The sequence below is a fragment of the Blennius ocellaris genome (genome assembly GCF_963422515.1).
Source record: "Blennius ocellaris genome assembly, chromosome: 3".
NCBI classification, from domain to species: Eukaryota; Metazoa; Chordata; class Actinopteri; order Blenniiformes; family Blenniidae; genus Blennius; species Blennius ocellaris.
The window spans coordinates 9,039,026-9,056,929 of record NC_137652.1 but is presented as its reverse complement, the minus strand read 5'-3'; the positions used below and the strand labels follow the sequence as shown (position 1 = coordinate 9,056,929).

The 17,904-nt window shown below is 41.7% G+C and overlaps 1 protein-coding gene across 1 annotated transcript in view; it reads right to left on the bottom strand.

The window, feature by feature from the left end:
- Positions 1-677: 677 nt before the first annotated feature.
- bnc2 (basonuclin zinc finger protein 2) overlaps positions 678-17,904 on the bottom strand; it is a 54,368-nt gene continuing 37,141 nt past the window's right edge. The window contains exons 4-5 of the mRNA XM_080494287.1: positions 14,072-16,467; positions 678-6,298 (exon numbers count right to left, since the gene is read on the bottom strand). Coding sequence (XP_080350413.1) covers positions 5,509-6,298; positions 14,072-16,467 — 3,186 coding nt within the window. The 3' untranslated portion in view covers positions 678-5,508. The remainder of the gene's footprint in view (positions 6,299-14,071; positions 16,468-17,904) is intronic.

Genomic DNA, 17,904 nt, shown 5'->3' with positions numbered 1-17,904 from the left:
GGGAGGGAGGAGGCATCATGTTCCTGTTGGTTACCGTAGAAAACATGACAACCTGGCTATGGCTCATATCAATTTGTAATTTGACCCCAAGTCACAAGAAAAGATGTCAGCGGAGGTTGCTTTTTGCCGCCACTTTCTGTCTTGCTGTGTGCTGTTGGTTTTGAAGGTTTCACAATATATACTCATTTTCTGTTCTGTTAATAATCCTAATAACATATAGAAACTTCAAGTCTGTTTTCTAGACATATGAAATACATTTTTTTTCCAAATATTTGTGCTCAGTCTCTTTTTAATTTAATTCCAGCGTATGATCAGACAAAGGTACTTTATTTCTCTCCTTCCGTGACCATCTTTCTAATATGCTAACACCTGCAGACCCTTCTCCTCGTGCCAGTACATCTTTTAATAACTCTATTAATCTAATCGTCCACTAATTGGTCAAGATAGCCTTTTCCCTAATGATTTCTATCACAGGGTAATTAAGGGCCTGGTAAAACCTGCTGAAATAACAGAGTCCCTTTAAAAAGACTTGATTGCCACTTCATTTCGGCCGTTATATTTGTACATCCCACACAACGGCTCTTTTGGGCTACTTTATATTTTTTTAGGCACACTGTAAGCTGATCTTTCAAGAGGAAATGTCCCTGCAATTGTGAATGAATTGCGATGACAAAATGCCAGTGACTGATAAATCTTTAATATAAAAATTGTACAAGAATTCTGATACAAATTACAAGAGGTATTTGGACAAAATATGAATAAAATTCCATTTACATCCCAAAACCCTTATGCATTTTATGCAAAAACCATAGACAGTTATGATACAGAAACAAATACAAGAAAGGTTAAAAAGAAAGAGAAAGAAAGAAAGAAAAAAGAAACTAGAGTTGTTGCTTTTTTTTCTTTTAAAGGATAATTTTTTTCCTTCTGTCTGCAAATGGGGAACACCTCTTTAGGTAACGTACAGTATTCATGAGGCTTCGAAATCACCATTTTTGACACCAAAGTGATGCAAGCTCCTTTGCTGTGTTTGTTCTTTGCAGTGCGACTATGTAGCCATGCAATGCTGTAGAGCGCCAGTGCTGTAACGCGGGCTTTTTACAAGACACGGACACAAATGCATCGGACACACACACACACACACACACACACACACACACACACACACACACACACACACACACACACACACACACACACACACACACACACACACACACACACACACACGCACACACGCACACAAAACAAAAAAACACAAGTGAAAATAAAAATCAAAATTCACCAGATCTTCAAGCTATTTGTACTTTAAGACCGCAAAATATATTTGAAAATACAATGAAAAACATGTTTTGAATTTACAGCATTTTTTTTTCTCTCAGAATCATTAACATTTCACAGGTTCCAGTTCAAATGAATGAGGAGGGATCTTTCTTCTTCTTCTTCCCAAAAAAAAAATTGAAGACATGAGACTGAAGCATCTATAGAAACCCACTCGTGCATTTTTTTTCCTTCTGTCTGCATATTTGTGATGTTATCCTAACATTTTGACCTCACTTTTGTTCAACGAGTTACGTGCAGCAGCCCCCTCTCCTATCCACTCGCTCGCTCGCTCACTGTGACGTGAACAAAATGGACAGTGATTAACAGGTCAGGCGTCTCAGCCGTTTGCCGGTCCTTTTCTCCCCCGGTGTGCCATGCGGAGTCACAGAATAATTGATGCCTGACGCGGCTCTAATCAAATATTTAAGATCCACTCCAGTGGTCGGAGCCGCTCTAAGCGACACGGTCCTGCCGTCCAAAAGCACCGTCACTCGACAAGTGAGTGCACCTGAACCCACGTGGTTGGACAGTTGGGAAACGCAGAGATCGCACTGGGGGCTCATCTCTCTCTCGAGGAAATGGGTGGTTGTTTCTCACAGGTCAGAGAAAAAAATGGGTGGCTCTGTCGCTCTCAAACAGGCCGGATTTGTGACGAGTCGTTGGGCATCTTTGCTCCCCTTTTCTTCCATGGCTCTCCCTTAACCCAGCTTCCTTTCTCTCTTTTTTTTCACGACATTGTTATTTGCCAGCTGACGTGCACCAGCCAGACCACTTCCCTTTTCCACTATTCGTCTCTCTCTCCTGTAAGTAATGCACACGCACATGAGAGAGAACGTGCTATATGACAAATGGACATTAAAAGCGAAGAACATAAGGAGGGTGTATCACGATCACTTCTGATGTTTTTGGGCACGCTCTGCTCTATTAATTCTGGAGAGTTCAAATCAATCTGTGAGGTTGATGACCTTTTAAATAGATTTTCTTCATTTGATCACTGGCCTCTTCAGGTAAAATGTCACAAATCATTAGCTTGTTTAAAAAATACTGGAATATTTCAAATATAGAAATAATACTAAAAGCTTTGGATTTTCCTTGTCTGCCTCAATTCTCGCCGGCATCATTCATCGTAGTGGAATGTTAGCTTTCTTTGTAGTGGGTGCTGCTGTAATAGTAATGCAAGAAGGCGAGTTTCATTTCCTGCGGTGAGAATATTTTTCTCTGCCTCTGTCTCCTCCATCACTAGAGGTTAACAAGTCATCTAGGTCTTGTCATCCTTCTGGGTGTGTGCCACTCTCGTCTGCCGCGCGCCTTCGTCTTGTATGGCTGTGTGTTGGAGAGACAGCTGACAGCAGGGTTCCCGGAGTAGCACTTTTTTATTTCTGCCAGAGCGAGGGCCCGGGGGACTGAATGAGTGAATGAGGCAGCGAGCGCCTCAGTGAAACCCGCTCCTGGGAGAAGGCAGGGGTTCCTGTACTCAATTTTCCCTTCACTTGGGATAAACAGGCAATTACCCATCCCTTTTTCCTATGCCATGGCCGTCCAGTGAACTTAAGCATACACTATTAGTGCGTGTCCCTATAGGATCTGCGCCGTGGCGTGTGGAGGTGGTAAGTGAGTGGCGGGTTGAAGAAATGGGTAAGGCGGCCGTTAAATGACTACGCTCTGATAGACAAAGAGGAAAAACAGAGCGAAGGGAAGAAATTCAATTGAACTGAATTGCCAGCGACCCCGAATAAGTAAAAAGCACGCGTAGAAAATGAATAGATGAATTGAATCCAACTTAATTGAATGAGTCAAATTAAATTGTTCGGAGCACACACTCACTTTCCCTCCTTTTTCTCCCGTCAGTGTCACAGTCCTGTCAGCGAGCGTGGCGTCTGGCAGCGTAACAAAGTGACAAGTGAGTTATTAGACAGAAGAAGCCGGGATGGCGGGACGCCTCCAGGTAACAGAGAAGCAGCACATTTTTAATGATCGTTGCTGTCATCCTTTCCTCCCTAGTCAGCCTTCCACCTCCGCAACCTTTCCATCAGAATCAGCTCCCTGTCTCGCCCTCTTTATCTTTGAGAAGAGAGGACTAAAAACTGCACGTCACACAGGTGGACTCCTCAAAGAAGACATGAGATATTTCCGTCCGATAGGTCACATCTGTATTGCAAAAATGGCTTAAGTGTGGAACTGAACACTGTTATGGATGTCAGGTGTTTTGAATACTGTACAGCACACCACATAACACTGCATATTCCCCCACTGTGTGTAGCACCAGTCAAGTAAGAGAAGAAATCTCCTTGTAACGTAATACATGGCATTGCTAACACGTCGACAAAACAAGTCACACTGAGGAACAATCTCTATTTTTTGCATTTTTTTTTTTTTAACAAAAAAATATTCTCATACCGGACAAAAAAAAAAAACATCTCCATGAAGATACATCACCCACTAATAAATACCCCTTCCCTCGGCTACTTTGCCCAATTACTGGAAATATTTGTACCGCAAGACAGTCGTGGACATGTTTTGATAATGGCTGCAACCGTCAGCCAAGAAATGGTGACATTTTTGAATAGTACAGGAAGCGACACTAAACAATGGAAACCAATAGAGAAATATCACAGCAATAGTTTTTAAGACTCAAGTGCATCATGTTAATCAAATGGGGTATGATTTTAAGTACAATGTCACACTGAAAGAGGTTGTTTTTTTTTTTTTTTGTTTGTTTGTTTTTTTTAAATCTTTTTTTTTTTTTTTTCCAAGAAGAAAACACAAATTTTGGTCACAGTTGAAGGACTATTTCTCATTTTTCTCTCCTTTTCCAAACCTATGGGACAATGATAATCCATTAGTACGCCTTTTATGAGGACAAACACCAGCTCTTGCATCGCTAATTTTGTTTGACAAAATAATCGCATGCTTAGTTTAGAAAGATAAACGTCAAGACTTAAATTTAGTGATTTTGACAAACATTCACGGAACTCCTTACACAAAGAACCAGGAGCGACTTCATCCTATTGACTCTTTTGTGTTTGTGAAACAGCAGTTCATACTCTGGATTTGTTTTGAAACAAGACACTTTGGACACAATTTCCTAATGTGTGGTTTTTTTTTTTTGTTTTGTTTTTTTTAGCAATGGGAAAAGATCTCAGGTTTTGTTCAGGAAGGCCAGATGTTTTCTGTTGTGAAATGTTCTCTAAAACTGAGCATGTGCAAAAAGAAACTGGCACAAGTATGGTGAAGTTACTGTCACTTCTCTCGGCACTGTCGCCATCAATGACCCCAAACAACACCTAAAGTCACCATTGCAAAATATCCTCATCATAATAATATTACACATCCCCTTGTATAGATGCAAAGTGCAAAAACTGAATTGGTATACTAAAGCTCATAAACATAATAGACAAAAAAAAAAAAAAAAAAATCAATAGAAATACAAAGAATGATATCAGTGTAGGAGCCCAAAAAAGCATGCCGGCAACCTCTGAATATCTAACAAGTAGATAAAACAAGTCACATGAGATTCTTTTTTTTTCTTCCTAGGACTCAGTTTTAAAATGTGTCTTTGAAGCTAACATAAATGAGTCAAGCTAAGTAAGATGCTACCTCTTTCTTGCCTATAGCTGGAAGTATTGTACGGGACTGTAACATAAAACCATAAAGAGAGAGAAAAGAAGCAAACAACCATCAACACAAATCTTGTACACCAAAAGCCTCTTGGGACATTATTTACAAATGAAGCGTTCATGCTTTTGTAAGGGGTTCATTTAAAAGCTATCATTACACAAATACATACACAAAGATTTTTTCTTTTTCTCAATACTATCATTTCTGCAGGCAAAGTCACAAATAAGAGTTTGAATGGGTTCTTTGGAGATGGACATCAGCACAAAGTGGGGAGAATTAGAAAGGAAAATATGTGGGGTGAGGGGAAGTATGATTAAAAAATACCGGCTGGAATTTTGTTATAAAGCAAACTCTTCACTCGAGAGTGTCATTCAGTTCTTCCAAAGAAGGAAAAGTCAAAGGACACAATTATAAACTGCAGTTAAGAGTCAATTAATTTTATGAGATGGAGTTACAGAGGACGGGAAGAGGCATACAGGCTTGTATTTGATGGTCTTTTGATGGGGAATAAGGATGAGGAATGAGGGGAAGAGCGGGCACACTGACAGGAGAGTAGCAAGTCATTCTTTAGTCTATTATTGTCGAGAAGGGCATGTTTTTATGGAGGTTGGGGTTCTGAGAATGTCGATTACGGCTGCGCACGGAGCTGAACACCATATTGCAACCGGAGATTTTGCACTTGTGCATCTCGCGCAAGTGCACAGTCTTGTAGTGCACACGCAGGGTCCCTTTGTTGCTGTACATTTTGTGGCAGATATTACAAAGGATCCCGCTGCTGTTGCTGCCTCCTGCGGATGAAAGGAGGAAAGGTGAGGAGGGGTCCAACCCCTCACCCCGTCCTTCCTTGAGTTCTCCAGTCTCATCCGCATGCCCCCTTTCGGCCCGCTGGGAGAAGTCCTCTCCCTCACTGTTGCCCTCTTCCTCATCCTCTTCTCCCTCCTCCTCCAGGTCATCCAGTAGGATGCCCTCGTCGCTGCCCTCATCAGACTCGTGTGAGGAATGGACGCTGCTGCTGGATTGAACACTGGACGTAGTGCTCAGGTCCAACACCATGTAGTCGTCGGACTGGGCCCGAGAGAAGCCGTTGGTGTGGTTGTTTTTAAGGTTGAGAGAATGGTGGGGAAACTCATTGCTCATGGGGGAATGGGCAATGTAGTTCAGGCCAGCGGGCCCAAGGCCGGCACCTCTGAAGCCCATCCCAGAAATAGGGTCCAAGCCCATTTGGTGGCCAGCGTAGATCTTGGCCAATAACTCGGCTCGCAGGTCCTTGGGCAGTGGCAAGTGTTGGGGGTCCAGGACAATGTCGTCCAGCTCTTTGGTCAGCAGTTTGCGGTGCAGGTTGATGTTGGAGCTGTGCCTAATGTGGGAAAAGAGTCACCGTTATTGATCAGAATGCGACACGTGCATACAAATGTACATCACTTTTTTTAATCACCAGAAGTAATATCAATCAATTTTTTTCATCAACGCAACATTTCCCCCCCCCATATTGTAAAGTCACCTTACTTTCATGAGGTCATACTGAGCTTAAGCTATCATTCACACACACACACACACACACACACACACACACACACACACACACACACACACACACACACACACACACACACACACACACACACACACACACACACACACACACACACACACACACACATGCTCTCTGCAGACAAAGTGCTCTAACACAGCAATGGAAGAGAGCAAGAGAACATCCTGCTAGTGTTTACCACTGTCAGCATGTCTGCACTGCTCAGCCCTCAAATCCAATACAGTCTGACTCAATTAAATACTCCACCATATTGAATGGGAGTTTATCAATTGATTCGAGCTGTGGTAATGTGATAATCGAGGGGAACTGGATAGCATATTAGCACTAGGCCCTGACAGCATTATCACATTCGTTCCCTATTGGAGGTGGCTTAATCGAGCACCTCAATGAACATGTCTTTATGTAGCACTGGATTTAATTAAGATGAGCATTTTTCCCAAACACAAGGCAAACTGTATCACACAATGTGCTACAGCCGACGATAGAAACTCAGTAACAAGTGCCATGCTTAAGCCAGGATACAATGAGAGAAGAGTTCAGCTCACACACAAAGCCATGCCAAAGGATGCAAAGTGAAATGGGCATGACAATGGAATTCAGTGCCCTTTTGCTCCAATTTCACAGCTGCCAAGGAAGACTGAGGAAATCAAAGGGAACCCACGGCACACACGTCACAATAAAAACTGCATAACACAGAAAGGAAACTTAAGCAACCAATGACCAGTGTCAGTATTGACGTACACACGGTCTGCTCCTCACAGATCAGCTGAGCACAACCAAATGAAAGAAAAAATAATAAATGCAAACACTCAGTGCCTTTAATGTGAAGGGTTTCCATGCAGGGAAGGCACATGGGTGTAAAACAAAATGAGGTTTGGAAAAAAAAAAAAAAAAGGGAAAAGGAAAAAAAATAAAAAGGTCATCCTGAGCAGGACGGGCAAAAATGGAGTCACAATGGATAGTAGAGCTTACCAGCAGTGGCAGGGTTGATGCAGTCAAAAAGGGTCCCTTTCCTTTAATTATTTACTTCCCTATCCGACATTGTCCTGCAAGAGGTAAAAATACATTCATTTGAGGGACCCTTTTCTGTGAACCAAGCAACCAGGAGCCTGTCCACTCGAGCATCGTCAGCATTGTGGAAAGAGAGCATGGCAAATCGATTGGCCGCGGCTGTCACTGCATGTGTGCCTTTGCACACGCTCGTGTGTGTTTGCGTGTGTGAAAACAGAAAATATACTACTCCCATGTAGTGAGACTTTGATCAAAAAGACTATATAAATCCTTTGTTCTTTTTTTTTTTTTTTTTTAATCCTTTGATAGTACAGTTGCACCCATATGGCGCTTACTTATGGATAAAACATGGGAGTCATGATTCAATGTCTGTAGTGCCGTGTCTCTGTCAAGTACATGTGTGGACTCTTGGCTCGGAGACGCCAGAGCATCTCTACATACTGAAATATGCCATGAACAGTGATCATCATTTATTTTGGGGGGGGGGAATGGGCACAGTTTCAGCTGGGATACTGAACAGCAGGCTTGAGTTGTGATAAAAGTAGAAGCTGCTCAGTGAAGCCTGAAGTGCAGGATGCTGTTGTTGATGCTCAGGTAGGCAGGTCCTTTGCAACATGTCTCCATCACTAAAACAACACCTTCTCACTGCTAATAAGCTCAAAGTTAACCATGGCTATCTAATAAAGTCAAACATGCTAAGTATCATGCAGTAAGTAGTCTGCAGAATTGCTACAGTTGATACTCACAATGCACCATATTGTTAGAAAACGTATGTATTTAAATGACAAAACATTCACGGTTACCACTAAAACTTTTCTATCGATTGCACAGAAATGAACAGAAAATTGGGTAAAGCAACTAAAAAAAACAGTATAGCTTATGTTACGCATTGTTTTTATGGCAGTTGAATCCAAACACACACTGGACATAATGCCTTATCCATTCATTTATCTGATTTAGACTTTCTGCTCTATTCCCCACTACACTCACTCTATCACTCCTCTTCAATCTGCTCAATCTTTCCTTTTCCAACCCAAACTTCCTTCCTTCCTTCCTTCCTTCCTTCCTTCCTCTGTCTCTGCCTCCCTGTTGGCCAGTAATGTGGCTGGCAAACCAATTTGACGGTCTCATCTTCGCCCAAAAGATGGGGGAGGCCTCCGGAGAGCCCATTTTTGACTGTGCAGAGGAGGCGGAGTGAGTGTGTGCTTGTCCCAATCGGCGTTAATCATCTTTAGGTTCATCTGATGGCCCTTGGCCTTGTTTTAGAGCGAATATGTGCGAATATAAGTGTGTGCGTCGTCTAAATGACTCATAATGTGTAAATGAGATGGAAGGCTGAGTGCTATTAAACTGACATCGGTGGTTCTTTGTCTTTCCTGTCATTCAGGGGGTGTTATGAGGTTTTGGGTGTAAGTGGGAGGAAAAGAGTTTTTGTAACATTTATCACTCTCTGTCACTGTTATGTCCCCTTTGCATTGCTTTTGCTACTCGAAGAGTGAAAGAGAAAAAAAAAAAAGAGAATGATTTGAGGTTCTTTGAGAAAATAAATTGTTTTATTTTGAATACGCAGTTTTTATTTTATTGAAGGGGGAAAAAAAACCTTATTATCTTGAAGTTATGATTGAATATTACTTGCGCATCTATATGTTATTCATCTAATCATGAAACACAAAAAAAATCTTTTTACTCCACAAAATGAATCCTAATTAGCTTTCAGGGATAAACCAGCTTTTATTTTTTTTTGCTCAGATATTTCCTCTATGAGCAGTATGCCCTTTGTTTATAAGAGACAAATGGAGAGCTGATTGTGGAGCAGAGGAGCTGGGCCCACATGCCGTGAGGGGACTGAGGGAAAAGGAGGGAGGAAGGAGGGTAGGAAAGAGACTCTCCAACATAATTAACCTTCACTCTCTCCGCTCGCAGTGGCCCATGCAGGGACCGCGGGCTGTGCGCGGCTGCACCATGGGAATGTGGGAGAGGGAGGACACCTGCCTGCTGCTATGACAAAGAAGGAGCAGGTTAGGATGTTGGGGTGAAGGTTAAAAATAAACGTTGGATGGTCTGATAAATAGAACGGTGATGATTGCTTTCCACCAGTTAATCTTCCAGCTTGTTCAGCACTTGTGCCGACGCTGCTCACTCCCCCCCCACCAAAAAAAATTAAAAAAATTAATTAAATATGCAATCATTTACCATCAAGATAGCCACTAAAATATCTCACTGTAAAACCACGCACACACATTTTTAGCTCTGTTTTACATTGAAAAACACACATATGACATGCATGCTCAAGGGGTGTATAACTTTTCTCCCGATGCACATTAATATGTGCAGTATCTATTGTTTAATATCTAATATTCAATCTACAGTGGAAACAAACTTCAAAATAATGATAATGATAGTGATTTTGTTTTATTTTGGTGGCACACTTATGGTGTGTCCTATGCTGTTCTGCTCCGAGTTGTTTTTCTCTTCAGATCAAATGACCTCGTCTCCATTTTCTTCTTCACTTTGATACGCGAGCTTTTGATGCCGGTGTCTGAAGTTGTGTTTACGTGTCTTTGGCTTTTCACTCGGTCAGTGTTCTCCTCTCATATATAGAGGACTTTCCTGTTGTGTCTTGTTGATGTCCATTGCTGCCTGGCAGAGGAGAGATCCTGGCAGGATTAGGTGTTAATATGCTGCCTCACTATAGAATGAGCAGCTCAAAAAAACAAAGGGAGATGAGCTCTGATTTTCTTTTGTATTATTAGAATTCACAGTGATTATTATTTCATGTTCCCCTTCATTTTTTTTTTTTTTTTAAGATTATTTCCTTGAAGTATGTTACATGTGTAATCTAGTCTTTCAGAGAAAAGAGTTGGCTATTAATTTGAACTGCCAACACTGTAGGCCAAAGAAAAAGAATCAAATTAGGAGAAAGAATTCAATTTGACTTATCAGATTTACTAGTAATCAACATTATTTGTTCGAAATAAATGTGTACGTGCAGTTTCTTAATCTTGTAAAAGCATATGCCCTGATGAAAACAACTAAATTATATTCCAATTTTATTGCTACCATTACACTCAAACATACATTACACCATTAGAGGATTACCCAGGGACAGATTTGATGAGAGCGCACGGCTTGTGTATTGACTCTTCCTAAAGCCCAGGATTTCTCTTGCTCGGCCCCGTTGTTCTCTGTTGTTTTGTTCCCTCTTTGAACCTGCAGCTGAGTAATATGTCCCATATGCTATCAGGGAAAGTATGGAAACAATAGTGTGTTTCAGTCTCCTCCACCCAAAGCTATACTGTAAAGGCATGGCTTAAAAATGCATCATTTTCATAGCAGATTGTCCCTCCGTAGAACAAAGTTATCTCTGTCTCCCACATGCTCTACCACTTTTATGTGTTTCAATGGCATTCATACACTGATGTTTCTCATCACATGGAGCCAAACTGTCACACACACTTCCATGGTGATATGGTCTGAACTCTAAACTGTTTGTTGCCCCCCCTCTCACCGCTGGCTTTTGTAAAAAAAAAAACATATACAGTATTTGTGAAAAGCAATCCGCCACGTAATGCCAACTTTTTATTTTAATGTCACTGTCACTTAATTCAGTTTCCATGTAGTTATGACAACAGCTAAAAAAAAAGAATTAATTAGATTATTTTACTTTACTTTACTTTACTTACTAAAGCATAAACACATAAAAAAAGAAAAAGAAAAGATGATTACCAATTCACCAATGACTCTTTAATTCAGTGTGTGTGCGTATTTTAAAATCTTTCATTCACAGAAAAACAAATGGTGTTTGTCAGATTTCTAAAGGTGTTTTCTTATTAGTTTATAGTCTTTGGCTGTTTGATCCTGAGGTAATTAAAAGCGACTCCTTCTTTGAAAATGTAAGGCAGTGAGGTCAGACCTTCTACATAGGATGGAATTGTTTTACCTGTAATTTGTTTTAAACATTTGAGTTGTTTTCATTACATTCATTACAATTCCGCTCTGAAAACGTGCACATTACTCAAACGCCAGTTTTTTTTTTTCCTTTTTATTCATGATTTAGAATGAAGTTAGAATAAATAAGGAATGTTGGGTAACCCCCCCCCCCCCCCTTCTCATTATATGTAAAGCATCTCCATTTAGTTTAATCTTCTTAAACACACCCTGTGTGCAGGAGTACAAATACCTTTCTTTGTGCTCTATTCTCACTCGTGCGCAAGACTGTCTACAAACTTGTAAGCCTGTGTGTGTCTACACGTTGCACGTCGGTCTGATCTTGCCCTGGGCTTCAGCTTCTCCTCGAGCTTCGACAGAAGCGGGGAACTAACAATACACCTTGGTGGCAGTACACCACACTCGGGCAATAAATGGGATAACAGCATTCGCCGACATCTCGCTGCTGCCGGCACAGCTGTGTCAGGTGAGTAGCAGGCTTGCACCTTCGCTAACTTGTCTCCTGTTCTGCTCCCCTGTTCCCCTCTCACATCCACGTCTAATAAGAGTCCCAGAATCACCTGCTCTATTTACAAACTGATAATGAACAAACAGTGCTAGGAACAGATGTGACTGAATCAAATGTAATAAAAGGCTGTGAATGGAAATGAGAACGAGTTTGGGTGGATAGAGGTATTGGTGGGGAATGCAGAGATAATGGGAGATGAGATAAAACAAACCAAAAAAAAATGGATTTAAGTAAAATATTATTTTAAAAATAAAATATTTGTGACTTTTTCAACTGATTTAGGCGCATTGTTGATAGTACAGCAGATGACTTGTTATACTCTATGTGTATAAAAGCATGCAAAACTTTAAATATGATTTCTCATTTTGGTAATGCTCAGTAGCAACTTTTGATTTTAAAAATACCGATGTGCATGCACATGCTTGAGTGAAATTACATACTGGCAAAAAAATATCCAAATAAAAGCACACAAAAATACTACATATTTACCATAATATGAGTTCAATACTTCCCTTACTACCCTTACCAAATACTATATACATTACTAGTCAAACGTTTGGTCACACATTCTCATTAAATGTTTTTTCTTTATTTCCATGGCTATTTTCATTGTAGTTTCTCATTGAAAACAAACATTGAGCACATATGGAATTATGCAGTAAACAAACAAAAAAGTGAAATAACTCAAATGATTTAGATTCTTCAAAGTCGCCACCCTTTGCTTTGTAAACTCTTGGCATTATCTTGATGAGCTTCATGAGGTAGTCCCCTGAAATGGACTTCAAACAGTATTGAAGGATTTCCCAGAGATTCTAAGCATTTGTTGGCCCAAACCATCTCGACTGGGTTTAGGTCAGGTGACCGCGGAGGCCAGGTCATCTGGCGCAGCACTCATCACTCTCCTTCTTGATGAAATAGCCCTCACACAGCCTGGAGGTGTGTTTGGGCTCATTGTCCTGTTGAAAAATAAATTATGGTCCCACTAAATGTTTCTTGGCCCAAACAAATCTCTTCTGCTTGTTGCTTTTGTTTAGTAGTGGTTTCCTCATGCTCACTGAGAGATGGCCAAGAGTTTGCAGCGCTGTCAACAAAGCAAAGGGTGGCTACTTGGAAGAATCTAAAAAATAAAACCTGTTCCGAGTTATTTCACACTCGCTACATGATCCCATGTGTTCATTTGTGGCTTTTGATGCCTTCAGTGAGAATCTACGATGTAAATAGTCAATAAAATAAAGACAAAACTATGAATGAGAAGGTGTGTCCAAACTTCATGGTATGATTGATGAAAGATATTTGTTGTAGTCACCAGAAATATATATTGACAAACAACTATTGCTGATAATGATAATAAAAGAAAGTGTAGTTTATGTTTGAATAAACACGAGCCAAACTCAAAAACTTCAAAAACTTTGAATAGCCACCTGCCAGATCAAAATTGTTCTATAGTTAAAGGGAGTTTTTTGCCAATTTGGGGCACAGGTGATATTATGTACCTCCAGAATGTGTTGTGGCATCAACCAGCTGCCACTGCTGCTCGTGCATATATATTCTGGAGAGTGAATGTGTGGAACTGATATGTGCTAACAAGCTCAGGTGAATATGGCTAGCCTCACCTCTTAATGCGCTAATAAATGCAGTGGTTTGACGAACCGCTGTCTATGTTAATGTATGCGCCTTCATCTCCCTATGACAAGGTGAAGTACTGAGGGCAGGTAAACAACACACTGCAGCTGGAGGGTTAACGGGTATGGCTTCGTGCGCCATGAAATGTCGGGACATGTTTCTCTTCGTGGCATCCTACTTTTTGAGCTTTAACTTGACACAGAGCAGATGCCCTGAATGTCTATTTGAATTAGCTGACAGAGTTTGAGTGATTGGCTAACTGGACTTAAAATGCGTTGGTTAAACTTCATACCCTTAACATAAAAATAAGAAAAGCTCTCAGAGATACAAAACCATGTTTTGGCATGGATTTTTAATTAGGACTCCCTGTTGTTTTGAATAATGACATTTCATAAATTATAAGATTAAAAAAGGAGTTAAACCTACCTGTGACTGTCACAGTTACACTATAAAAACATTGTATGTATGTATTATACTCTATCACTAACCTGTCTCGGCTTCTCCGGGAAGGGAAAGCAGCGTTGCAGCCAGCCACAGTGCACACATGCATCTCTTTGAGGTGCACATTTTTGTAGTGCAGTTTCATGCTATAGGAGCTCTTGAAGCTCTTCTTACAGACGTAGCAGTTCTTGGGGTCAGGACTTGAACACGGGTCTCCTTCTGGCGATTGAGAAGAAGGAAATTTTGGCGGACTTGCACCATATCCCATCGACGAGATGAAGCTCTCATGCAGAGCAGCCATGCTCGCAGCAGCGGCGGCAGCCGCTGCCATGCCTCCGTTATAGAGGCCATACTGGCTCATGCAGAACATGTCATAAGTAGGATCATTCAGTTCTTCCTTGATCTTGATAGCAGGCTGATGAGGGGAGGGTGAGGAATGGCCCTTTCCTTCCATTTCCTTTCTCAAATGAGCCTCTTCACTACCCTCATCATCATGTTCCTTGTCTATTCTTCCACCCCTGTTATGTTTTTGATGTTCCTCAACATCCATCAACTCATCTCGATAAAACATCTTGGAGTCAGATGTTTCAGACTCATTCTCAAAGTCTCTTTCGTGATCCTGATCCTCAGAGGTAAAGCTGTCCATACAGCGGAGCTCAGCGGCCCCCCCTCGGCTGTCGCTACCAGTTCCTTCTCGACATTCATCTTCGCTTGTTCTCATCATTCCTCGTAGTGCTAAGCCGGGGCTCATCTCATCCTGGGAGGGGGACTGCTGCCCACTACCACCACTATGGTTCCCGGTACCGCTGCCACAGTTGTTGTTACTGTTACAATTTCCATTCATTTTGATGTTGTTGTGAAGCAGGGATGACTGATGATGGTGGTGATTATGGTGCATATCATCATCATCATCATCTTTGTCGTCATATTCATCCGCTACATCAATTACTTCCTTCTCAATCTTAACTGGCATGCTCGATTTACGAGGCTTCTTTTTGGGCGTTGGGTCACTGTTGCCAGTGGTGAGGTCCTGATTGGCACTAGGTGTTAGTAAACGGTGGGACATGGGCCCTCCCTCAGACATATGGATATTATTGTGTGAAGACACAGCTGCGGCAGCGAAGATCTGCTGTTGCTGATCCATTAAGGTGGTACTGTTTGTGGTAGTGGGCATGATGGGGCTGGTGGGCAGTGACACTGGAGGGCTGACAAGGTCTGCAGGGGACAGTAGTGTTCGGTAGAATGGTGGCACTGGCTGGACTGGCTGCACCGATTTCAGGGAAGGGAACACCAGCGGACTTTGCAGGGGTGACTGAAGCATGGGGTCCACTGGTGGGGTGGTGAAGCCCAGTGGGGGCCGTCCAGGGCTGGTGAGTGTAAAGCCACCATTTTTGGAGCTTGAGATGACAGGTGTACCACTGGATGAATTGGCACGAATGAGGTCCTTGTCTCGATTATTGCGCAGCATGGGCATGTGCAACCGTGGGTTTGGATTGGCACTGTGTCGGTTGCGGCTGCGTAGTGAGCTGAAGACCATATTGCAGCCCTCAATGGTACAACGATGTTTAATCTTCAAGTGTACAGCATTATAGTGTATTTTAAGTGTACCTTTATCGTAAAAGGTTTTGCCACAAGAGTTGCAGCACACGCGTCCCTTCCGGGAGGTGGCTCCCATGCGGCGCATGCGATGCATCTTGGAAGAAAAGGAAGGATGGTTGATACTTTTAGAGTGCTCTTCCTTTACAAAGTGGTGGTGAACCTGGTGGTCATTCAAACTGTTGGATTGCTGATTCTGACTTTGGGACTGAGATTGACCCTGCTGCTGTTGTTGCTGCTGAAGCTGCGTCTGCTGTTGCTGCTGCTGAGCCTGCTGGGTAGAAGGAGTTGGAGAGATAGGAGAAGCCCGGTTATTGGCTTCTGTCTTGGGTTCAGTGTTGTTGTTCATGGCTCCCAGTGTTCCACGACTTGGGCTTTGACCTGTGCGGAAGGGAGATAGGGACACTTCTGATTCACTGGTGTCCACCTGCTCTCCTTGGCTTGGCAGGCTGGGCTCCCTGAGTCGCAGAGCAGACTGTTCCATAGGAAGGCCGTTGGGAGGTAAGCCAAGCATGGGAGCTGAGACCGGGTTGATGTACTGGAAAGGCAGGAGGAAGGCTAAGCTGTTGGGGATATTTTCAAAGTGATGAATGCTGGATGGGCTACTGTTTTCCAGATGTGTCAGGAGCCCCGGGCTGCGGGTCCTGTTGTTGCTTTCAATGAATGTCCTAATCCCGGAGTCTGTCTTGGAAGAGGGAACTGTAACTGCCTGACCTTCCTTCTCCTGTATGGCCATCAGCTCCACAATAGACTTGGTCTCTCCAAAGCGCAGGAACTGCTGCAGGGTGATGATCTCTTCTTCTCGGGACATGATGGTCCATCGGTCCAGGACCTTGCCTGCAGTATCCTAGATGCCCCAGGAGAGACAAAGAGAGAAGACAAAAATATAAACCTTTATTGATTGTGCATAATCAGTGTGGTCAAAAGAGAAATGGAGCAAGGGTTAGTTTGTATGGCTGAATTTTTCTGCTCATGAAATTCAGAGACCCCTGGAGCGGCATGTAACTAAAAGAGCCTCATCGAACATCTCCTTCTCTCCACTGTCCCTGCTCTTCATCCCTTCTTCAGTCATCATGTTTGTTTGTTTTCCAGCAAACTATTCTTAAAAATGTAAACAATAATTACACAATGAGCAGACTTGGCAAGACTTTCAGTTTCAAGAAAAGAAATCCAGACAACAGACATAAGACTATACATGCATTTGTGATGTTGAAGATTGTAACAATGTTAATATTGAGATCGACTAAAAAAATATTTGATAAAAATGTCAACCCTTACTTGGATTCCCTCTGTATCGAATAAATATCAGTGGATATTTACAAAACTGTGAGGCTTTTCTTTTCAAATGTTGATGCATGTTCAAATGCTTGAGGAAGGGCAAAAGCTTAGTTTGTATCAACAAAATAATATAGGAAATTCCAAAACAAAAAAAGAGCTTTAAAAAACACTCAAATTTGTTGAAGTTCCTGTTTAAATTAATCTTTTAAAAATATTATTTATATTGTTAGGGGAATAATGTCATAAGAGTGTAAAAATGTGAAATGTATATAAAAATCATACTTTCTATTATTTCAAAAGATCATTTTTTCGCCCATTTAGCGGTCAGTGGCTTTTCATGAAAAAAATGTAAAAGAATTGAAACAAGCCATTTTCACATCAGAAAATGTGAAACTGGCACAGACATGTCATATTCTAACCATAGGATATGAGAACGACTTTGCTGAGACTTGCTTATTTTTGCAAATAGAATGGTTTAGTTGTCCAGTGCCAGGTTTCTGAAGCTTTGATGTTAATGGTTAGAAAAATAAAAGAAAATACTCTGTGTGCACAGTCTATGCAAATCCTTAGAAATGACTGGGCTTTAACCACTGAGGTTGAGTCAAGGAAGGTTTAACCAGGAATGTTTGGCTGCCTGCTTCATAGCACTGATGACAGTACTCTTTGCAGGATAGTCACCAAATGGTATTTGTTATTACTCCTGGTTTTATAGTAAACATGTTTGTGTGAACAAGACCAGACAGTAGTCTGACAGAGTGTAAATTCTACAGTTCACACAGAATCCGTGGGGACCGTGCAAAAGTGACAACAAGGGAGTAACACAGGCGACGACAATTAGTCACACTGAAATGGTAACATTTCTGATGTGCTCCAAGCTACTGGCATCTATAAAAGATAAATGGGAACTCTGGTGAGTAAAAAGCTGTAAAAACCAACATCACAAAGCACAAAGGGCCTGTAAGGAGAAAACAGAAGATAAATGTTTAAAGAGAGTCAGCAAAAGAGA